General features: G+C 45.4%; 1 protein-coding gene across 1 annotated transcript in view; it reads right to left on the minus strand.

The window, feature by feature from the left end:
• Nucleotides 1-24,495, minus strand: part of DNAH11 (dynein axonemal heavy chain 11) — a 319,324-nt gene that overhangs the window by 135,534 nt on the left and 159,295 nt on the right. Inside the window, exons 45-54 of the mRNA XM_075557332.1 lie at nucleotides 20,841-21,014; nucleotides 18,755-18,959; nucleotides 15,210-15,375; nucleotides 14,014-14,116; nucleotides 13,197-13,436; nucleotides 11,362-11,523; nucleotides 10,779-10,972; nucleotides 7,047-7,209; nucleotides 6,074-6,197; nucleotides 5,494-5,636 (exon numbers count right to left, since the gene is read on the minus strand). Coding sequence (XP_075413447.1) covers nucleotides 5,494-5,636; nucleotides 6,074-6,197; nucleotides 7,047-7,209; nucleotides 10,779-10,972; nucleotides 11,362-11,523; nucleotides 13,197-13,436; nucleotides 14,014-14,116; nucleotides 15,210-15,375; nucleotides 18,755-18,959; nucleotides 20,841-21,014 — 1,674 coding nt within the window. The remainder of the gene's footprint in view (nucleotides 1-5,493; nucleotides 5,637-6,073; nucleotides 6,198-7,046; nucleotides 7,210-10,778; nucleotides 10,973-11,361; nucleotides 11,524-13,196; nucleotides 13,437-14,013; nucleotides 14,117-15,209; nucleotides 15,376-18,754; nucleotides 18,960-20,840; nucleotides 21,015-24,495) is intronic.

Raw genomic sequence — 24,495 nt, forward strand, 5'->3', positions numbered from 1 at the left:
GGGGGACATGGGGGTGGGGAAGAAAGTGAGTGTTAACAAACCCAGGCACAAGGGAACAGCAAGTGATCCAAAATCCATGGCAAGGAGGGTGTAGGAGGCCTGGTAGGGCTTGATCAAGGGCAATGTACCCAAAAGGAATTACTGAAACCCAAATGAAGGCTGAACATGATAGTAGGACAAGAGGAAAGTAAAAGGAAATAAGAGGAAGGAACTAGGAGGCAAAGGGAATTTATAGAGGTCTACATACAGGCATGTACATACGTAAATATATTTATTTATGATGACAGGGAAATAGATCTATGTGCATATATTTATAGGTTTAGTATTAAGGTAGCAGATGGACATTGGACCTCAACTCAAGTACTCCCTCAATGCAAGAACACTTTGTTCTATTAAACTGGCATTCCATGATGCTCACCTTCCCTACATGATGGCTAAAGACAAAGCAGGTGCATAATATAATGTGGTGAAGAAAGCTGATGGTGCCCGGCTATCAAAAGATACAGCATCTGGGGTCTTAAAGGCTTGAAGATAAACCAGTGGCCATCTAGCTGAGAAGCAACAAAACCCACATGGAAGAAGCACACCAGCCGGGGTGATCATGAGGCATCGATAGGATCAGTTATCAGGCATCAAAGAACAAAAAAAATCATATCATTGTGAATGACGGGGAGTGAGGAGCAGAGACCCAAAGCCTGTCTGTAGGTAACTGGACATCCCCTTACAGAAGGGTTGTGGGGAGGAGATGAGCCAGTCAGGGTGCAGTAGAGCACTGATGCTATACTTTCCTCTAGTTCTTTAATGCTCCCCCCCCCCCATTACCATGATGCCAGTTCTACCTACAAGTCTGGCTAGACGAGAGGATGTACACTGGCACAGATCAGAGCTGGAAACACAGGGAATCCAGACAGATAAACCCCTCTGGACCAATAATGAGAGTAGAGATAGCAGCAGGGTAAGGGAAAGGTGGAAGAGAAAGGGGAAACTGATCACAATGATCTACATATAACCCCCTCCGAGGGGGATGGACAACAGAAAGGTGGGTGAAGGGAGACATCGGTCAGTGTAAGACATGAACAAATAATAATTTATAAATTATCAAGGGTTCATGAGGGAGCGAGGGTGGGGAGGGAGGGGAAAATGAGGCGCTGATACCAAGGGCTCAAGTACAAAGAAAATTTTTTGAAAATGATGATGGCGACAAATGTGCACAACACAGTGGATGTATGTATGGAATGTGATGAGTTTTACGAGCCCCCAATGAAATGATTTAAAAATAAAGTTACTCCCTTTCTCAACATCCTTCAATGTTCTCTGACCGCCCGCTCTCAAGACCCTTCCCAATATTACCTACCCCACGACTCTGTCCATGTTAGCTGACAGTGAACAGAATAAGGTCTTTGTTCACACAGTTGTCCTGATAAGTACATTCATTTTACTTGCCCCTGCCTAAAGTGTAGCTACTCTGAGAGCACAACTCAAGGCCCTGTGCTTAACTTTCATTTCAAAGGCAGAGTGCAATTGGTTTCTGAAATGAAACTGATATTCCAAAGGCAATGTAAAAACACCACTCCTGTGCTCTTGTAACCGAAACGGCAAGTGTGTTGATGCTACTTCTACTTACTAATTCTAGTATCCAAATCCAGTGTTTACTTATCATCTACCATTTCTTCATAGGAGCGCTGGTGGTGTAGTGCTTACAGGTTGAGCTGCTAACCACAAGGTCAGCAGTTCAAAACCACCAGCCGCTCCTTGGGAGAAAGAGGAGGTTTTCTACTCCTGTGAAGAGGTACAGTCTCGGAAACCCACAGGGGCAGTTCTGCCATGTCCTGTAGGGTCACTAGAAGTTGGATTTGACTCAGTGGCTATGAGAGATTTTTAAAACCTTGTCCCTTAAAATAACCATGGACGTTGTCTGAATGTGATGAGAGATTTTCCTATGCTACCAATTTACAGTCCCTGAAGTACCAACAGAATGGCTATTTCCTTAATTCACTGTTTCCCCATTACTACTTGTCTGATGATTTACATACTTCGCCTCACCTTATTTTAATTCTCCAGCCATATCAACCTCGCTCCCCTGGTAGCAGCTCCCCCTGGTAGCAGCTCCTGTTGCAGGCATACATTATACAGTCCCATCCACACTCTCAGAGAAAAGCAATTTTTTTTTTCGCCTGAAAGTTTCTCCCATTCCCAGTATGTCTCGTAACTTCTGATTCATGTCTGATACATAACATATTATTTCCTCCTGGATAACCTACTCTAATTAGGAAGGATACCATATATACGCGAGTATAAGCTGACCCTAATATCAACCAAGACAGGTAATTTTACCACAAAACTGCATAAACAGTGCGCTGACAAACTTGGTTTATGCACGAGTACATGCGGTACATAGTGATCTCCTTGTAGAGCTATGAGCTTTACTGTTATCGTTCCCCAGGCACCAGACAGCTTCACATTTGCCTTGCATTACAACTGTCCACGAAAGTCCATGGTCTCCATGAGACTGTGAGCTCACGAAGGGCAGAGACCCGGTCTATTCAATTGGGGGCTGCAGACACTGTGCCAGGCATCATGCACAGGCTTTCGTACCATCTCAGGATCACGAGGACCATCAGGAAGGCACTTTTCAGACACAGGCAAGGAAACCTTCAGCTGTTCTTTAAAATGAACTACTGGGAACCAGCAAAGATCTTTCTTTCAGTGTGAAAACGTTTTGACTTTTTACAATAGTGGTTACAATACAATAGTTTTGGGGTGTGTCATGAATTTCAATTAGCATAATCACCTGCAGGTGAGGAGCCCCAGAGCATAGTTGATTACATGTTGGGCAGCTAACTGCAAGGTCAGCAGTTCTAAACCACTAGAAAGCTGCTTGGGAGAAAAATGGGGCTCTCTGTTCCCAAGTAAAGAGTTCCCCTCTTGGAAACTCATGGCGGCAGTTGTACCCTGTCTCACGGGGCCGGGTGCTAGGAGCTAGCATTGACTCAGTGGCAGTGAGTGTGTTTCGAGAATGACCTCCGATACGTCCTGAGAAGGTGTGCCCCGGCCGTCCTTTATCAGCATTGCACGGCATTCCGCTGGGGATACGCGCTACAGTCGACCCAGTCACCCACTTCCGGGCACTTAGGTTGTTGCTATCATTTTGCTATTACGAATAAAGCTGTGGAAACAAGGGTGTGCCTATATCCCTTTGTGTCATGGTTCTCTTTTGAAGAGTATGTTCCTACTTAGTAAGGTTGCTGGCCCATGTGGCATTTCTACTTCCAGCTGAAGGAAGCACCACACCCTCCTCCAAAGTGGCCGCACCACGTTCCAGCCCACCAGCAGTGTCCATGAGCTCTAGCTTCCCCACACCCTTGTCCACCTTTCTTTTCTATTTATCTTTGAACTTGCTGTTAACGTAGGGGGTGAAATGAGCTGGCGCTATTTTGATTCTTGTGAGCATTTCTTCATGTGTTTGTTGGCTGCCTGTGTATTTTCTCGGTGGAGTCTGTTCATAACCTTTGCCCTTTTAAAAATCTTTGTATGTTTGTTGAGGTGAAGTAGTTTATAACTCTTAGAAATTAGACTCTTGTCCCATATGTTGTCAATTCTCCCACCCACCCAACTTGGCAGACTCTCTTTATACGCTAAAATCTTTAGATATACAAGTCTTTAATATACAGATATATGTTTTGATACATATAAGTTTAAGGAAATCGTACTCATATAGTTTATCTTTTGCCATTTTTTGTTAGTGATGCTTAATGGTGTATTTGTGGCATGTATTCAACCAACAATATTTATACCTGTTTTTTCCTATGGAAATTTTTATCACTTTAAAATTTACATGTTGACCTTTGGTCCACCTTTGGCTACTATTTTTATCTGATGTGAAATATACATTGTATTTCATTATCCCCCCAAATGAAGATCCGGTTTGCCAACACAATTTGCTAAAAATACTTTCTTTTCCCCATTTAATGTGTTTTGCCTTTTTGTCAAAGATCATTTCTCCATGGGTGGACAGATTTACTCCTGGGTTTTAATTCTGTTCCATCGGGCTACGCGGCTGTCATCTAGCCAACGCAAGGCTGTTTTGACTACCATGGCTGTGTGCTCTGTTTTGAGACTGGGAAGTGTGAGGTTTCCTACATTGTTCTTCTAAGTACTTCCTGATGTTGGCTACTGTGCGCTCTACTCTATGAATTCGGGTAAGGTAAGGCGATATACAATAATGGTGAAGTCAGCTTAACATTTCAAGACAACGAATACACCGGAAGGAGACAAGAGTTCAAAGCAACAAAACTAAGTGCAATTATGTACACAGTCCTATCATAACAGTAATCCGTAAGCATATACCCAGATTGACACATTAGCTGAGTAAGTATGGGAAGGCAAGTAAGACTATATCCATGAATAAATCCATCTAGGTTTGAATGAGATATTTCTCCATAGAATGTTTTTATATATGCTATATTATATCATGACTACAGTAGAGCTCACAGTAGCCAAAGTTATGAAAACTTCGTAAGCCATAACCAGATCCCTTAAGGGAATGAATGAACTAAGTCAGGACCATAGTCTCAGGAGACATCAATTGGCACAACACAGTCCACAACATACACAATATTCTGCATCCTACTTTGGTGAGTAGCATCTGGGGTCTTAAACGCTTGCAAGTGACAATTTAAGTTCCGAAGGAAAGAAGAGTGATGAAAATCAACAACGCATGGAAACAATTAGTCCAGCAGACTAATGGGTCATGCACACCTCAGTCTCTACAACCCTGAGAACAGGAGAACTAGATGGTGCCTGGCTACCAGTAGCAGCTGCTCTGAAAGGGATCACATTAGAAGCTCCTGGATAGGATGGGAGACAAATGGAGAACAAAACTCAAAGTAGTGACAAAGATCAGGCTGCCTGATGGAGATGGGCTGAACCCTTGGAATTGTGGCTCTTACTCACCCTTCAAGCTTGGAACTGAACTCCTCATCCTGCAGCTCAGAGTTCAGTCAGACAATGAACAGGTCTACACTCCGAACAATGCTCTTAATGAGATGGACACTCCTTAGCTCAATCAACAACTCCAACAATGCTCTTAATGAGATGGACCCTCCTTAGATCAATCAACAACTGAGGCCATAAGGGCAGCAGTTACACAGGGACAAAGTTCAGAAAGAACAGCAAAGAAAGGACAAATGGAAACAGCAAAGGCAATGGGAGGAGATCTGTTACATTGCAACCAACGGTATGAAGCAAAATGCGTGCAAATTGTTGAGTGGGAAACTGATTTGTGATGTAAACCGTCATCCAAATCACAATAGGACGTGTATTTTTAAAATAATAAAATGAATTGCTAAATGAATTATTAAATTATTAATAATTAAATTATTAAACTAATGACTGGAATCCAGACCTATGGGATACATCCTGAAACAGAACTGTATTAGAGCACTAACAGCCAATTTTACATAGTTTTTCTTAGGAAAAGCAAATGCTTCTTACTTTGAGCTGCAGCCGCACCCTGGCCAAAAAGAATTTCCAGCTATTTTCTTTGGAGTCCACCAAGCCCAGAGCACGAACTTCACCACGAATTCCAGAAAGGATCTTATCCATTTCTTCGTCACTGAACAGATCTGGGATTTCTCCTGCACGCCCAAGAATGAGGAGAATTACTACAAGGCCTTCGCTGTTTACATTTTACAGATGTGTTCACGCTTGATGTGATTGATAACACAAAGGTTCAGCTTACGTGATAGAGGAAGCATTTGGAATAGAAGTGGAATGCCGTTTTTCTTTTAACATTTCCAAGACGCATAACACACTGAAGACATGCTAGGATGCACACACCCACCAAGCCTGTGCATGCAGCCAAAGCATTGACTTCACCAATGGTCTCTCCAGGCCACTTCCCATCCACAAGCACACTGAGATACACCTCACATTAGTTAGGTGTATAGGTGTCTCCCCAAAGACTGCCCCAGCAAACATCTCAAAGATAAATTATCTCTATTTAAAGTTCACTGCAACTACAGATAATTTGTCACTGGGGAAGATCTTTCAAGGAATGTGTTGGTTTAATCACCTGATGCCAGCAAGTCATTAATCAGCACCAGAAAGCTTTCATCTAGAACCTGGGCATCTGTCAGCAGAAACACGGTGGGCATGTTCTTGGCTCCAGTTCTGATGTACAAATTGGCAAGATCTACCTGTAAGGAGAAGAGGCAATCACTCACGTTTGCTTAAAATGCTGATGTGAAGGTGGAAGCATGTGTGTGGGCTCAGGGAAGAAGTGTAATGGGATAGTGGTACACGGGACCTTCCCTCTGTTTGTAGTTTCTTTCCTCTCTGCAGCCCCGTCGTAAGGGAAACCAGCGTGCTGTCACCTCCATTACAAGCCCACGACAGGGAGGCTCCAGTGTGGGGTTTACTGGAACAAGGGGATGTAACCGGCACCAGCCTGTCTCTATCAACATGGTGAAAGGAAGTCTAGGGCACATTTCCATAACCCACTATTGCATTGAAAGTGGTTTTTCTTTCTTTATAATGTGCTTATTAATATTAAAGGCACATGGTTTGTATTTGAGGTGTGAACCAGTGCTTGCCACAAACCACAGCATTAGGTACCATTGTGATTAAAATGCTTCAAAACACGGGAGAGTTGCTTGCGTTTAATTTTCAGATCTTCTCCTCAAGTGGAACAAACATAATTGCACTTCCAAAGGGAATCCCTCTTCCCCACCCGCTCTCCACGACACCAGGGATCTAATCGTGCCGAAGTGGAGCTTCCGTTGAGGCCAGGTAAAAGTTCAGTTGCGCAAGCAAGCATTTAATAAGATATTTCATAGAAGATAAGAATATTGGTTTCTAATGGGAGCGTGAAGCTAAGACGCCCAGAGACAAACTCTCATTGCTTGGAAAAGCTGCCCCTGCTCTTCCACGTTGGGGCGGGCGGAGGCCTGGCCAATGCAGAAAATCACAACCAGCACAGGAGAACTGTCCGCTCTTATTAGATCCACCAGCCAGAATGTTCGAGAAGTACTATCACCCTTACTTACCCGAAGGTCTTGGATTCTGTATCCTGAGGTCAGAGTGATCTGAAAGACATCCAGGCTGCAAATGTAGGCGGCCAGCCGGGACAAGCTCTGCTTGCCGCAGCCGCCCACGCCGACCAGAAGAGCATAGCCCTGGGGGGTCCTTAAGATCCGACTGATGCGGCACCTGGGGAGAGAAGGGCCCCCTTCACTGCAGGAACTGCCAAGAGGTGTTGAGCAAGGTTTCTTTAGCGGCCTTAATTTTCAGAGAAATATTTAGAGTAAATGCTAAGTTTTCAACATTGTTCATGCGTTTCCCCATCAAGCACAGAGACTGCTTGAATGTCTGCCCTCTTAGGGCTGTTATAACTTCCTTCCAAAATGTCCTCCCCCCCCAAAAAAAAATTGGCAGCTCCTTCAGAGTTGAACGGTTGGACCCAGCAAACGGCCCCATGTGTGTCCTGAAAGCAGGGATTCAAATAGACACCTAGATGCCAGTGTGCACGGGGAGCATTATTCACAGCAGTCAAGAGAGAGAAGCCACGTAAGGGACCAGCAATGGACGAATGGATTGAAAACATCTTTGAAAGTGTTCCATCCGTACGACAGAAGTCGTTTCTGCTCTGAAGAGAAATCAACGTCTGACACATGCTTCAACATGGGTGAACTTAGAAAGCATGGCGTGAAGTGAAATAGAATAGGGCAAACTGGGCCCGATATGTATGATCCCCTCATCTGAAGTATCTACAACAGACAAATGCACTGTGACAGAAAGCACGTTAGTGTTAACAGCAGGTAGGGGACTTCATGCCTAAGGGGTCTGGGGATTCTGTTTGGGCTAATGAAGTACTTTCTTTAACAAAGAGATGTACAGCATTGGGAGTGTGAAAATGGCTCAAAACGACAACCTTTGTGGTATGTATTTCCACATATTTTTAAAATCAAGAAACAATATATACAAGGTCTTGGTCTAAGATTGAAATGTTTTGATTATCAACAAAGAGCTCAGTTTCACACCAACATCCAAACACAAGTGAGAACTGTCCTGGCATCAGAACACTTTGCTTCAGCTTTACCTTTGCAAGCGCGAACCTCTCACACGGGGGCACGGCGGGCGGATGGACGGACTACTTGCCGCTGTGTACGATCGTACCTCCCGCACACGGAGGAGCCTTCCACGTGCGTGGAGGCCAGGCCTCTCAAATAATTTTCTACCACCAACCCGGTCCCCCAGCTTTAAACTTCAGCCAGAACAATTAATCCCTTGGGTAGTTTTCTCCAGGAAAATTCAGAATGCTGAAGCCACTGCTATGGTGCTTTCTGATGGGACTGCTTTATTCGTATACACAGTTACAAGTCAGTTCGTTTTCACGCTATCAGAATGTGAGGAGCCCTGGTGGCCAAGTGGTTACAAACTGGGTCGCTAATGAGAAGGCCATCAGGTCGAAACCCCCAGCCAGCCCCCAAGGTGAAAGAAAATGCTTTCTCCTCCTGTCAAGAGACACAGCCTCGGAAACCAACAGGGGGTTCTCTGCTGTCCTGTGGGCTTCCTGCGGGGTGGAATGGGCTCCATTGTGGCGAGAGGCTCTCTATGGAAATAAGCCACGAAGAATGACATTGCCAATAGGAGGGGCGCTCACAACATTGGTGGGAAAATTCCATTAACTTTTAATTCCAGTTTTCCCACCAACGTTTGAAGCCCCCTCATATTACTACTACAACCAATAAAATGAACGAGAAGAATATGAATAACCAAAGAAAAATGAGATGCCATCTTGTCTGTGTTAGTGGATTTCTGAGATGAATTTAAAGTTGAACGACACACACGATTTTGATGCTTGCTTGTTTAAATAGCGTTTAGAGAAGATGAAGCTGGGGGTCATGTATCTCTGCACCAGCATGTGCTCGCCTTTCTGAAAACCTACAACAACTGCCAAGACACGTGATAGTTCCAAGCACAGCCATTCCATCCCTGTTACTTACGTGACCGCACAACAAAACCACCTTGACAAAGCCACAAAACTTCCCTGAGGTGAGCGAGGAGCCAAGAAAACAATCATTTTAAATTATGCCGTGAGAGTCCCCCCCCCCCCCCCCCCGTAAGATCCTGGATGTGGCCAAGTCGCTCTCCCTTTGACACCTTGTGGTCACACAGGCTTGTGTGCTTCCTCCATGTTGGCTTTGTTGCTTCTGAGCTACATGACCGCTTGTTTATCCTCAAGCCTTTAAGACTCCAGATCCTGTATCTTTTGACAGCCAGGCACCATTAGCTTTCTTCAACATTTATTTATGCACCTCCATTGTCTTCAGCGATTGTGTTGGAAATCTCAGTTTAATAGAACAAAGTGTTCTTGCATTGAGGGAGAACTTGCTTTCTCTCCCTGTTTTTAATGGTTTCTTCTTTGGGAAGGTTAAGGAACTCTGATGGTGACCTGGACCAGGAGAGTGGCACTGGAAATAAATCTGCTTTGCACACACAGCAGCAATGGTGAATTACATGGACTACACAACGCATCGTACCATTGCCATGCTCAAATAAAACACAAAGAAACGAATTGCCCTTAGTCCATTCTGAGTCACACTCTAGAGGACAAGGTAGAATGGCCGCAGTGTGTTTCTGAGGCTGTAAAAGATGGGAGTAGAGAATTCCATCTTCCTACTAAGGGTTTTGAACTGCCAACCTTGTGGTTATCAGCCCAACAACATATAACCACTATTCCATTAGGGCTCCTTACGCTTGAATCTGAATAATACCTTTTCACTGAAGTTAAAATAAAATCCAAATTCTACCCTGATGCAAGGAAATGTACCCCACAGAAATAAGGCTAGTTTCTGCTTCTCCGGCCTATCCCATGCTCCTCTCTCCATTTTGCCCCCCCCCCCCCCGAGCTGTGGTCAACTTGACCTTCTGTGTCTTGAACATTCCAAGCTAATTCCTGTGCCAGGGTCACAGGCGATATGCTCTCACTTCAGAGTGCTTTTCCTTCAGAGCTTTGTGTACTTCCAGCTTATCATTTTCATCATCCCTGGAATGTCACCTCTATCCACAAACAGAGATTCTCATGTTTTACTTAACAGAACCAACCTGCTGATTTTTTTAGACACATCACCCTCTTAGGACATATCATCACCTTCTCTGTTAATTTCCTTATAAGTACCTATTTATACTGCTGAAATGTAAACCCAGTTAGAGAAAGAACTTGCGTGTCATACTTGTTGCTGTACCCTGAAGGCAGGGTGCTTACAGGATGCTATGTATGTAGTATTTGCATCTTGTAGAGGTGCCTAGTCCAGAAGGTGAGGGAGAGCCTGGCCAGCCGAATGCCACACCACAATGGGGAGCTTTTACAGCCAAGACAAGTACTCGTGTTTCTAATGTGCAACCTTCTTGTACAAGTGTTAGACAGGAAACCAGCATACCCCCTGATGGACATAGGTTTAATAGACTTCAGTCCAAACTGTCACCTGTAAACTTTGACCTTATGCATTTTGGAAAAATTCATCTTTGCTTACGCATCATGGTTGCCACATGATGGCATTCCTGAAAGTAACGTGAGATGTTATTACAGGCATGACATTATCCCAACACTTCTATATTTTTATATTACATGACGGCCCACAGTCAAGCACGGATAATCGACTGATTAGTAGGACCTGTTGAAAATACTGACAGGTGCACAGTATCGCTAGTTCTACGTTAGTGAAAAAACAAACCAACACAAGAAATAAGACCCAGGCCGTGATGCATCAACTCACACATGCTGCATGGCATCTTCAAACAGGACGAGGCGCATGGCCGCGTGCAGCTCGTTGTAGCTGTCCAAGGTTTCCGTGAGCATCGTCCTCAGCGCCGCCCAGTCCTTCAGCGGCAGGTAGCGGGGGTCCCCCCCACCACCAGCAAAGTGGCAATAAATCAGGGGCTGTTGAAGGAGCACGCAAGTGTCCACACCCTGCAGATCGGGGAAGAGAGAAAGAGGGTTAGGGCAGCCAACAACATGACCCACGGGGAGCAGGGGAGACGCTCAGCGGGGTGTCAGCGTACAAGGGCTTTCGGGCTGTGACCGTGTGGAAGCAGATTGCCTGGCCTGTCCACCCAGGCACCGGGAGTGGGTGCTAAGCCCCACCTTAAGCTGGTGGTCACGTGCATGACTGTGTTTCCCACATGAAGCGTCCACGTGGGAGTAGGTGGGCGGGATGTTCCCAGGTACAAAGCAGACGTCAGCTCCTTCATTAGGTAAACCGTTGTCATCCAGGAAAGGAAACTCTCATCCCTCCCCCAGCTTGGGCCCAATGCCGAGCGTTGCTCGAGGTGCCAGGAGGGCGAACAGCCATCACCTACTTCAAAATATCTAGAAGCCGTTTCCAGCATTTTTTTCTGAAACAAGTCACAATCCTTTGTGTCTATCAGTTTGTCTCCATAAACACGGGACGATTCATGAAGCCACAAGCGTACTAAATCATCCGAGGCTTGTAAGCATTCCGGAGATGCAAATGAAATCCCCTGCAAAGCAAGCGCAGAAAAGAGATACTTTCAGCTCAGAAGCTGATGACATGCCACCCCAAGCTTTCCCTTTCCTATCTCTAAATATGCTCTGAGATGAGCAGCCGGTTAAAAGAAATACTGTAGATACTAGACAGCTATTCTAGATTCGGCTTATCGTTTGATAAAGCAATATTTGAATATCTGAATGCCCTATGTGCATTTTTAAGAATGTAGCTAGCCCTGCCTTCCTTCTAAGACTCTCCGCAGTCCCCAAATACCGCATCTGAGGGCTGTGTCTTTTATGTCTCCCAAAGTATGCAATTTGTGAAGCCAAAGTACAAATAGCTAATGTGAGTGTCCTCGGATGTTTTTCCCCCTCAAGAGCCTTTGGTATCCTATAGTCTAGCCCCATCATTTCACAGGTGAAGCTGGGAGACCAGATGCCAATTGCCCAGAGTCAGAGCGAACTTGCAAGCAAGCGTGGGACTGGGACCCAAATACGTTGAAGTCTGCCCTCAATCGACAATGTTGCCTCGCCATACGTTGGGCTCTCCGGATCCACTCTGCACTAATGTGGGCAGCTTGCTCTAGACTCACAGGAGGAAAGCAAGGGAATTGTGAAAAATGAGATGCCAAGTGCTGTGAATTGAGTGGTGTGGTAGCTGCAGCCAGCAGACTGAGCACGAAGGGTGAGCAGAAAGAACACGCATCCTGTTCCCCCAAGGCTCTGCTCCTTCCCCTTCTGAGAACTGGAAATCTGCCTGTCAACACCACTCCACTGAACACAGGCTTCGGGAAAGGTGCGAGAAATACAGAGATGAAAAGTCACGGCCTTGGTTCTTTCGGAGCTGATGTCTAATTCTGAGTGAGGCTTCGAGAAGCTGTGGAGTGATTTACCTAACTAACAATGGTCCATAAATCCTGAGCAGCTTTCCAGTTTAACCAATTCATTCCCTCTCTCACAAGAGTTGAAGGCCTCAGGTCGCCCACCAATTATGTTTGTTACACAAAGCCGCTCATACTGATGGGACTTGCTCACATCCCCAAGGTCAAGTCCCCTCTTTTGAATTTCTTTGGTAAATCCAACCCATGCATACCTGTCTTTAACTAAGAAAGCATGCTGTCGATTTCAAACCAAACTGATCCAGCAATTTAAAAACCTGTAACTCCCGCCGATGTGTTTAACAATCGTAGTACATGAGTTTATTCCATTTGAAGACACGGCCAGTCACTCCTCTAACGTGGCACAAACACTCAAGTGTTTGTGGAATACAGAGAGTAGGGTGTGCATGTAGACTCTTAGTTTCCATTGCCAAGTCACTTTACAACCTGGGAGGAACTATGGTTCTTACTGATAAAATAGGAATCATCCTCTCCTACTCGAGGAGTTTAAGGGTGCAAAATGAAGTGAGAAATACGAAAAGATTTAGCCTGGGTGGCCTTCAGGGACCAGCATCGGTTGCTAACCATATGGAGTCAGTTGTTCGAAGCATCCAGCTCCCCCTGCAGGGCACAGATGAGATTGTCTGACGCTGTGCACATCTCCCCAGAACCGCAAATCCTACATCCAGTTGCGATTACTTAGAATCAGCTCAATGGCAATGGATCTAGGTTTTGAGTTCGCATATTTGGCACTAACTTCGATCCCTGGATACTCTTACTATAATTTTTCCTCTGCCCAAGAGAGGCACCTGGAAGATGCTGGATAGGTCTCTCAGATTGAAGATATAATGAAATTTAACAGCAGTGGGTAGAAAGCTCTGCATCATCGTCTGATGAAGTGCGATTGCAGCCTGGATCACAGCGGGGCCATTCCTGAGGACGGATGGACCAAATTTGTGCTGCTGGAAATGAGAACCCAGGATCTGGCCATAGACGGTGGTTAGAGCATCCACAGAGGGAAAGTTAAACGCAAACACTGTGAAATGCCTCTGAAAGAAAAGCAAATACATGAGTTGCATAAAACAGAGATTACAAGGGTGCCAGGAGATTGAAAAAACATAACCCGTGTTGTTCTTTCTCACCGCTCCCTGATTCCACGCTCACTGACATAAAACTCTGTAGTGCCTTCCACTCCAGGACCTGACCATGTGGCTGGCTTGAGTCAACAAAAGGAAGTGGGAAAGACAGCGGGCCTGTCCCCGTCAGAGGCTTATGTACTTCTAATGCTCTAGTAAACTTCTGTCTTTGATAGTTCACAAGCCTGCTGAGCATGCGACGAGACAAAATCCATGTACATTAGCCTACAGTCCATCCTGGACAGGTATGCAAGCTCAGCCAAGACCAGCCCACCAGACTCCAGGGTAAGTAGGGTAAGTCAGCTAGCAACACTCAACTCCTGTACACTTTATAGGTGGGGGCTTATTGTTATTATCAGTGAGATTATCTGCTTAACTAAATATTCGGGATGAGCCCTAATCTCTATTCAAAAGAATCTGAATCAAGATCTACTATGTTTGAGTATTCTATTTTGGGGCTCTTTGGGAGAGGGGAGTGTTGGCACCCCACCTGTAGTCTAGGATTGATTGTGAAACTGCCCACCAGTGGGTTCATGCAGGCAATATACTGGCAGTTGTGAACTTCTTTAAGCTTCACCTTTTGTCTATCGTACCTAAAAGACAAAAAAGAGAGTTTTGCGTCCGACAGCCGGGACTCTTCCACTTCTTGAGCGAGTCCCTCAACAAACGATTTCCTTTGAGCCTCACAATTGCTTCGTGAGGCTGATCTCACACGCATTATGGGAGGGGTCCACACAAGCTGAAGCTTGGAAAACTGAGCATTACACTGTATCTCTGACGCCCAAATCACAATCTGAAGCTGAACCTAAAGATTCTGAATCAATCGCTTGCTGCTCGCTGATCTGCACGGGAGCCTGTCCGGGGTCGGGAAACCTTGTCCTCCTGGCCACGGGGCTGGCCTTTTCTGGGAAGCTTCACAATGCCGTTGACCCATGGTGCTTGTGAAAAATAGTGGCAGTGCCACGACTGCCAGCAGAACAAACAGATCTGTCTTGGAAGAAGTGCAACCAGCATGCGCCTGGAAAGCACGGACTAAGACTTGGTCTCACGGTATTTTGGACATGTTACTGGGAGAGACAAGTCCCTGGAGAAGGACGTCCTGCTTGGCAAAGCAAAACATCAGGGAAAGAGAGGAAGACCCTCAGGAAGATGGACTGACGCAGGGGCTGCCCCACGGGGCTCCAGCGTGGCGGCTATTGTGAGGGCGGTGCAGCTGCAGGCAGGTTTGTGGTCTGTTGTCCAAAGGGCCACTCCGAGTCGGAACCAACTTGGTGGCACCTAAAAGCAGCATTCCCCATGGCAAGACTCCCGGCTGGGTAAGGGCACTCTCTCCAGTTCATGGCAGGGGCCATTATCACTTTGTGATACCCAGTTATTAATCAGCATGCACACCCCAAAGAAGAAGGTCGAGCTTCTCCTAAGTGACTTAGTGTGAAGCAACCATTAAAGCAGATATGATCTCTGGGGATCTTAATCTTGCTAGCATATTTCCCAACTCCATTCTTCTAAAGACACAAGGGGGGCCTCTTCCAGAGAAGATGCTGAAAAGTGTGTCAACGAAACCCCAAAAGTTTACACAAAATGCTCCCAGAAGAGTAAGCAATTGGAGAGCATTCTGCTTTAAAAAGTTCATATATCATGATCATTTGATTCAGGAATGGAAATAAAAGACAGAGAGCTGCTTACCAGTGTCCATAATCAATATGCTGTCGAATCAGAGTGTGTGGTTGGACAGTGCCATAGACGTCCACTTCAGGCATGTTCATGTCATCAATAAAGTAAACCAACTTTTTATTTCCTACGGGACCATAGCTACGGCCAGCCTTTTTCTCTAGAGGCTTCTCAAGAATGTCTGAAACAAACATATGTCTATCAATCACAGATAGAAGGCAAATCATCTGTCCTTAGCCCCTGCTCCACCCCCATCTTCTCCCCACTTCATTCCCTCCGTGGTTCTAGGCATTGTCTTTGAAGGCTAAGAATCCAGCTGGGGCTCTTACCTCTGGCCTCCTCCGTGCCTTACTCTTCCTCCTACCCACCTTCCGCTTTCATCCTGCCTCTTCTTTTCTACCTTCAGTACCACATCACACTGGCCATGGCCTTCAGGATCACTCCGTCACTTCTCTGTGCCCATGCAAAAACTACTCCGTCTCCTTTATCGGCTTGGCAGGAAAATCTAAGACAATCCCCCACCCCCACCCTGAGAGTCTCTCACACCTTTCTTCTTGGGCGATAGGAGCGCAGAAGCAAGAGAGGACCAAGCCTGCGGGCACAATTCTGTGTCTACCTGGAACAGATTTCCTCAAATGACTGCATGGCCTCTGTTGAGGTCTTTCAGGGGAAACCATGGGTGTACAAAATGCAAAACTGCAAATTGGCGTCTGAGATGCATGATTGAATGACTTGTCACTCTAGCCAGCTAGCGAATGTCTAGAAGGCAAGGAATTGTGTCAGATTCATCGCTGTCTGACAACTGCCACAACCAGCAAGCAATTTTCTAAACGAATCAACGATCTAATAAGTATAAAGTGAATGCACGGCCACATCCACCTTCCAAGCACAGACGCATACTTTCAAATGCTTGGTAGATAGCGGTTCCTGGTAGCTGGCTGTTCTGCAAACTCCAAATCTGCCTTTCCCCAGACTCCTCTCAACACCATCTCATCCCCATTCACAACCCACTTCCTCGCTTTTGCTTTCCGTGTTTCTACATATATGGCCAACGCTTTCTTAGAGGGCCAGGGAGCAAAGAACCACAATCATCCCTCTCTCCTGGACGCCTCTGCCCAACCCAAGCCTGTAACTGCTACCTCACTCATGTCTCTTCCGACACGCCTACAGTTTCATCTCTTGCTCTACAACTCTAGGCCAGGAGAGCATCACCTCTAGGGGCTGGTCTCCCTCCACAGCTGTGAGGATGCCGCAGACCCGGGCAGTACTTCATTCTGTGAACGGGGTCAAAACTGGCTGAGGGCACCTCACAACAACAAATCCTTCCACACCCCCCAAACTCCGCTTCTCCTCTTGCTCCCTGTTTGCCATCAACGATTTACCATGCCCGACCAGACGGAACACAATCCCCTTAGGTTACATGTAAGTATTCTGTACAATTAGGGTGACGAGATATCTCGAGTTGCCAGGGCCTAGCCCTGGTTTTTAACACTGAGAGTCCCCTCAGCCCTTGGCAAATCCTAGTCAAGCACCGCATCTACAGGAGAACCACCGTCCGCCACGTCACACCATCCCTTTGCCCTGTCTTCTACCGACGACTGTGCTTTGTTTTGTGAAGTATCCTGGAGCCACAGTGACCCTGCGCCCAACAGAACGAAACACTGCACCATCCTTGTGACTGTGCCTAGGTCTGAGCCTCCTGCCACAGCCCCTGTGCCAACCCACTGTGTGGAGGGCTTTCCTCTTTCCGTCCTCCCTATGACCCAGCACGACGCCCTTTCCCAGGAACGGGCCTCTCCAGACAACCTGTCCACAGCACGTGCCCAGACGTCTCACCATCCTGGTTTCTAAGGAGCATTTAGGTTGTACCTCTTCTAAGATAGGTGTGTTTGTTCTTTTGGCTGTCCAAGGAGCCCTGGTGGCATAGTGGTTATGTTTTGGGTTGTGACCCGCAAGGTCAGTGGTTAGAAACCACCAGTTGCTCTGAAGGAGAAAGATAGGGAGCTTTCAATTCCTGTCAAGAGTTACAGTCTCAGAAACTCACAGGGGCATTTGTGCCCTATCCTGTAGGGTCACTGTGAGTCAGAAGTGACTCAGTGGCAACGACTTTGGTTTGGTTTGGCAGCCCATGATACTTTCATGTTCTGTGTCAGCACCACAATTTAAATGTATCGATTCTTCTTCAATCTTTGTTATTCAGTGCCCAGCTTTCTACATGCGTGTAACACCAAGGCTTGGGTCAGGCCTTGATACACTTCAAGTAGCAGCCTTGCTTTTCCACACTTTAAAAAGGTCTATGTAGATTTACCCAAGGCAATGCATCGGTTTATCTTTTGATTACTGCTTCCATGAACGTTGATTGTGGATCTAAGCCAGATGACATCCTTGACAATGTCACTCTTTTCTCCATTGATCATGATGTGACCCATCAGTTCAGTTGTAATCCACACTGCAGGCTGCAATCCTTGATCTTCAGCAGCAAGTGCTTCAGGTCCTCCTCACTTTCAGTACATAAGGTTGTGTCATCGAGTATCCCGGTTTGTTAGTAAGGTGTCCTCCTATCCTAAGCCACATTCGTCTCCATACAATCCAGCTTCTTTGGTGATCTGCTCAGCGTGCAGACTGAGTCAGTATGGTACGAGACAGCCCTGACGCACACCTATCTGGATTTGAAACCATGCAGTTTTCCCTTGCTTTGTTCACACAACTGCCTCTTGATCCATGTAGTTTCCACGTGAGCTCTGGGGTTTTCCTTCATGCTGCGTTTTCGTTAACAAATTTGTCCTACAATCTCCTTTTCCCCTTCCCTTTGCTTAAACGGTTCGAGCCTAACCCGCGCAGTCTACCACAAATGTCTGACTGCGCCGGTTACAGCCGCAGCCCTGAAACTCCTCAGGTCATTGTCAGTCCATGCCACTGCGTTCTATGATTAACTGATGGTTCATGGTCTGGCCTTTCTTTAATAAAACACGTTTATGAATTTCTTCTAAATCCATCCCTTTGTACGTGTGTATTTTAAAAAGCAACCGAGATTCCCTTTCCTACATATACCCTCCCTTACCTCGCTAAGACAAACAAGACTAAACTGAACCAACCAACCAAGGCGGCTGCCACTGAGCCAATTTTGACTCGTGGCAATGCCGTAGAGGCCAGACTAAGCCGTTATTAACAGCTGACTTCTTGGAGGCCCACTGACAACCCTTTCTTCTGGTTAGCAGTCAACTGCTTATCCGTTTGTGCCTCCAGGGATTCCTCGGATCTTGCTGGGAATCCCTCAAATTAAACCGAACCAAATGGTTTATAGGCAAAGCAATGGACATTGTTGATGTCAGCGCTAGCTATTCTAAAGAATAATTGCTCAAATAAAATCCTAAGTGATCGAAAAAGTCAAAACCACAGCAACATTTAAATAAATCCTATCTAGTCAGGGAGGTGATGAGATTCATCTGAGGCCTAAGAAAAATGCCGAAAGCCTGAGGGCCAGCAATTGTCTCCTGGGGCCACACACGGCCCAGGGCTGGCACCTGTGGTTCCTGGATGAAGACAGAAGAAACACTTACTCTGCAGTGCTGCAGACGTGGTGTAGTAGTTGAAGGCCACGCGGGATATTACGTACTCCTCCGAGAGGCGGGCAAGGGTGTCTCCTACAAACACCGTCTTCCCCACTCCGGCATTTCCCACCAGCATTAGTGGCTTTCCCTTCTCCAGCAGCAAATCTATAAAATATTTAAGGCGAGTGGTCTCTGCTGTGTGAACAAGAACTGTCTGGGGGAAGAGGGGGAGAAAGGAAAAACAAAAACAGGAGAGAAAGGTCAGAGAGAGACAGCGTGTAGAATTCCCTCTCTGAACCAACATCATCACGTTGGAATTGGGACCCACAGGAGGCTTAGTCCGAATTAACCCCCAGCTAGGTTTTTGTTTTGTTCAGAAACCAGAGCTTGAGAAAACAGTTGGGTCATGGCACCGAATTACTGAAGCCTAAGCAACCGATTGATATTTTTTCCACCAAGCACTAATAAGCAAGAACTTATATTTTTCCAAATTACATACTATGACCTAAGGCTCCTTTCACAGAATGCCTACTTGCTGCCCAGCCACATATCTGGAGCACACAAAAGGCACAACTCAACTACCCACGCCACATCAAGAGCTGATAAACATTTGAAAAGCCAAGCTGTGTACTATTCAAAATTGGCAACAATTCCTTGGGCTAGAAAAATTGAGGGGCAAGATGGTTACACAAAACAACAACAACAAGCGTGGCAGTGGAGTTTCTTGTGGACAAAGATCATATTCACTAACCGCTGATTTTAAGTGGAATATTGACAAATCTAAAGCTCATGTCAAACTGGTGCATATTTCTGTTAACAGAATTTTTTATAGCTGAGTTTTCCTGTCTTGAAAATTGGTTCCACAGACATATAAACAGACGACTGTTAATTGTGATTACTTCGACCTTGTTCACTTGTAGAATATTCAGTGCTTTCAACAATTAAATATGTACCCAGGGCTATTCGGAGGCCTCTGAGGAAGTTGTCCTCATTCCTAACAAAAAGATGTAAGAAAGTCCCTTTTCCTTGCTGAAGGGGACACCTGCCGCCATGGGTCACTCTGAGAGCATGTCAATCCCGGCCTTAGAACAAAGACAATGCTAAGGGGAAAAGAGCAGAAATGTGAGATGATGTGGGTCCTGGATATTGCCACATCACAGATTTCATCATGCTGGTGGGTCACCCTACCTGGGAATTCGTTTGTGAAAAAAATTCAGGTCTTCCCTGTTGGACTTTCTGTTATTGGAAACAAAACCCACTGCTGGCCAAGTCAAGTCTGACCCATCCTGACCCTACAGGGCAGAGTAGAACTGCTTCCTGGGGCGTCTGACGCTGCCTGGGGGGTCTTCACAGGAGCAGAAAATCCCACTGAGATGCAGCAATGCTTACCTGTGCTCACACAGTACTGCAGAAACAGTAAGTTCCACAATGAATCAGAATGGCAGGATTTTGAGGTCAACATGTAGAAAAGGGTAAACAAGATAAGGCTAAAAAAGAAAATTGTCAAAGAATAGCGAGAGACAGGAAAGAGAGGCTGAAGGACAATGTATGAGGAGAAACTATGAAAACCAGAACCATTCCCTTGGATTCGTCACCTCTCATATGAAGAGGAGACATGAGTAGATGAGGTGAGATTAAATATATTCATTTTCTTGTTTAGGGGTAAAGTGAGTAAAGATTGCTACCTAAGAAATTTACAATAAAAAGAGAAATAAAAATTATTGAATGACTAGTTATTCACCTCTGATTTTCATAGAAATCAAGACGTTTTTAGGAAGGTATCAAGAAACATGTTACTGAAGAATTAAGCAGAGGAGAGAGAGAGAGAGAGAGCGAGAGCGAGAGCGAGAGGTTGCCATGTTGCTGAGACTCTCTCTCCCGGGGAAAGTGTTCTAGGCTGAGCAGTTCAACACAGAAGTCAGTCATCAAGAGAGAGAGACAGAGACAGAGACAGAGACAGAGACAGAGAGAGAGAGAGAGAGAGAGAGAGAGAGAGAGAGAGAGAGAGAGAGAGAGAGAGAGATACACCGACCTGAAAAGAGCGGGCTGAAACAAGCACAGTGTGGCTGAAAACTGCCTTGTTCCTCATACCTACCTGCAGAGGTACATCTGGGTCCATGGTAAATTGGGGGATTTTATCAGCCCAGGGCAGGAATTTCTTATTTTTGTGGTCCAGATAATAATCAAATATTGTTCCTTGAGACGGAAACTTCACAGCTTTCATCTCTTTATGCCACCACCGACTGAATTCGGCTGGGTGATCCGACAGCTGGGAGGGAGGACAAGAGGACTCCTTAGTGCCGCGGTGAAGGCCCTTCTGAAAATACCCGCGGCCACTTCAAATTCTGCCTGACACACGGTGTTCTCACTGTCCCAAGCCGGCAAATAACACCCCCCACCTCCACTAAATAATAGAGGTAAGTTCACATGAGTGATACTATTATCGAAGAAGAACCCTAGAATTGCCATACATGCACCAGGCAATACATTTTCTAGAATAATTATTCATTTAAAGGGCAAGGTTACATTACGTGAACCTTAAGTTACTCCTTGCTCATACGATCTTGCAAAGCACTATCCTAGGTCAGCCCTGCCACTGGCCAGCAAACTGAGCGGTGGTTTTCACTAACACTCACATCAGTTAGTGGCAAGATTAGGCATACCAGAATAGTAGAGGGATTTAAACATTCTCAGTGGTGTTCCATTTCTATACTTTCCTGTATGTTCTGAGATTGTAATCTTCCTGGATCTTTTGATAACAAAATACAACTTCCTTTATTAGTAGGTGGTCATTTTTTATAAATGTCCTTACTTAGGAAAGTAAATGCTTGGCTACTCCATCTTATTCTTTCCATTTATTTTTATAATGTTATTGATCTTTGAACTTCCCATCTGAAATGACCTCCATGGGGGGCAGAGGGAGGACAGACATGGTCTTGGTTTTCCAGCAGGCAGAACTCACAGAGACGCTCTCCTGTTGGCCAGACAAACCCACAGTGCCAGAGAGGCTCCCTTGCCATCAGGTCAATTCTGATTCACAGTGATCCTACAGGACAAGGCAGAACTGCGTCGGTGGGTTCCTGAGACGGCAACTCAACACATGTAGAAAGCCAGTGCTTATCGTTAACATGAGCTCAAATGGCATTTCTTTGATTCAAGATTACACTTTGGCCAACAGAGGAGACCTGGTTATTGTGTGCAGCCAATTATCAAAGACCTTTCAATATCCAGAAGATGACCTGGCCTAATGGCTTTTATTCTTAAAAACAAAAAACTAATTATATACACATTCATTCATCAAAGAACTTTAGGGCTTGTTATAAAATGTATCAGGTTTGGAATCTAATTTTTTATTTATAAGTGATATATTTTAAAATATATATATATTTTATTGTATTTTAGATACAAGTTTATATAACAAATTAGGTTCTCATTTAATTATTCCATGGCATTGGTTTTATTTATTTTTTTTTACAATCTCTTGGCATTCTCAGTAGTTCCATTCTGTTTGTTCTGTTTTCATGCATCTAGCTTCCCTCTATCTCCTTAGAGTCTCACTTTTGCTTTCAGGATGATGTTCACCAGCTGGCCTCATAGAGATGATTGCTTAGGGGAGCATAAATTCAAAGGTGACACTGTTTATTGGCTGATCCAATATTTGACTGAAAGGTGACCTCTCGGAGGAACTGCGGTTCCCAGTTCAAAGAGTATCTTAGGACAATAGTTTTGGGGTTTCCATTCTTTTCTATCAGCCCAGTGAAAGTTTAGTCCTTTTTCATGAGGAATTTGAATTTTGTTGCACATTTTCCTCCCATTCTAGTTGAGACTTTCTATTCTGTCTCTGGTCAAACAGGTAGGTAGTGGTAGCCAGGCACCACCTGGTACTTCTGATCCCCGGCTTGACGATGGTGTAGTGACATCTATGTCTGCAGAATGTCCTGGCCGTGAATTCCATGTCCATGGGACAATCTAGCAGATATTTTTGGTGAACTCTAGCAATACAGTGCCTATTATCTGCAGCAATCTCATAATTATTCAAGACTTTATCTCCCATTTTTCACCAAAGAAATTTCTTCAACCTGCTTTTCTTTCTTCTACTGTGCTTCTGTCTTTGGCCTCTGGGTTCACATTATGTACTGGGCTGGGCCACACGTGTAGTGAGAGGATGGCTGGAGAGGGGACTGGGTTGAGACAGTTTGCACATCGAGTTTGCTCCACTAACTTCCAAACCAGCTGATCACATGCTCCAATAGATCTCCATTTAAATGATCAGGGGCATAGGATATGTTATCAACCCTACAAACGCTGGTTTCAAATGAAGTTAGTGGACCATTCTCTGTGGGCAGGATACCTGCTACCTCCTGGGTGCATCCAAGGAGTCCTGGTGCTGCAGTGGCTACTCAGCTGAATTGTTAACGTCAAAGTCAGCCATTTGAAACCGTCAGCCACTCTGTGGGAGAAAGACAGGGCTTCCTACTGCTGTAAACTGTTATGACCTAGGAAACTCACAGGGAGCGTTACCCGGTCCTAGAGGGGCACTATGAATCGGCATCTACTGGATGGCAGGGAGGCTTTAGCTGCATCAAAACAGCCATGCGCTAAACCAGTCTAATGAAATGGCTTTGCCTTTGCTGACACATTTGTGATTCATCAATTCATTTAACCAAAATGCATCCATTTCATAAGAGAAGAAAACAAACAGGGTCCCTACTTCCCTTATCATTAGGAGAGATGAAGGGGTGAAGGGTTGACCTGTGGATAAAATGGTGGAGAGTCAGATGCTAAGCCAAGAAATACTGAAATGAATAAACAAAAATGTCCGTTCTCTGAAAATAAAGTTTGCTATCCGCAACAGTAATAGAGCTGCTCTATTTTTAAATGGATGCTTTGGGCAGCCATCTTTGAGAACCGTTACGCTTTAGAGAGATGGGTCAGGAAGAGCCAGCTAAAGCAAAGGTCTTGTAGGAAAAAACATGTTTGCTCAAGCAATTGGCCAGTGCAGCTGAAGAACTGTGGATGCGCGAGGGGAATGTAGCAGAGGGAGAAGAACAGAGAGAGGCTCTGTCACATCCAGAGGTCGTACAGCTAGTATTAAATTTTTAAAAATTACATTTGAAGGCAGTCGGAATCTATGAAAGTATGTTAAAGTCTGGAGAATAATATGACCTAATCTGCATTTTAAAACCTCACTCTGGTTGCTGAGTGACTAACGACCACAGGGGTGTGTGTGAAAGCAGACAGAGCAGTGAGGAAGGATGCACTCAGAGGCCAGGCGAGAAAGGATGGTGATTTCGAGGAGCTGGGAGGGGGTGGATCTGAGATTCATTTGGGAGCATCTCGGCAACAGCCGGGACTGAAAGGACAAGTCCTGAGCGAGCCCATTGCAATGTAAGCATGGCTGTCCCTCATTAACTTTGTGCCCTTAAGCACGTTAGCTCCTTTCCCCAAGCTTCAGTTTCATACTTTAAAGGGAAAAAAGAAGGGTCATCGTTGTACCTATCCATATATTTTATTGTTTGGAAGATTAAATGAGCGTCCATGGAAACCTGTCAGCACACTGCCTGACATGTGACAGGCAAAGTATTGCGCAGCCGTCTGGAAAAAGGGAGAAAGAAGGGACTTTCCACTCGCCCGAAGAGTGACATTCTTAGAAGCCCGCAATCCGGGTTCTCTCTTGGCCCTTAGGGCTGCTGTGAGCTGGAGGAGACTGAATGGCAATGACCATGGCCTTGAGGTTTATCCCTAGGCAC

Source organism: Tenrec ecaudatus, chromosome 9 (assembly GCF_050624435.1).
Source record: "Tenrec ecaudatus isolate mTenEca1 chromosome 9, mTenEca1.hap1, whole genome shotgun sequence".
Classification (NCBI taxonomy): Eukaryota; Metazoa; Chordata; class Mammalia; order Afrosoricida; family Tenrecidae; genus Tenrec; species Tenrec ecaudatus.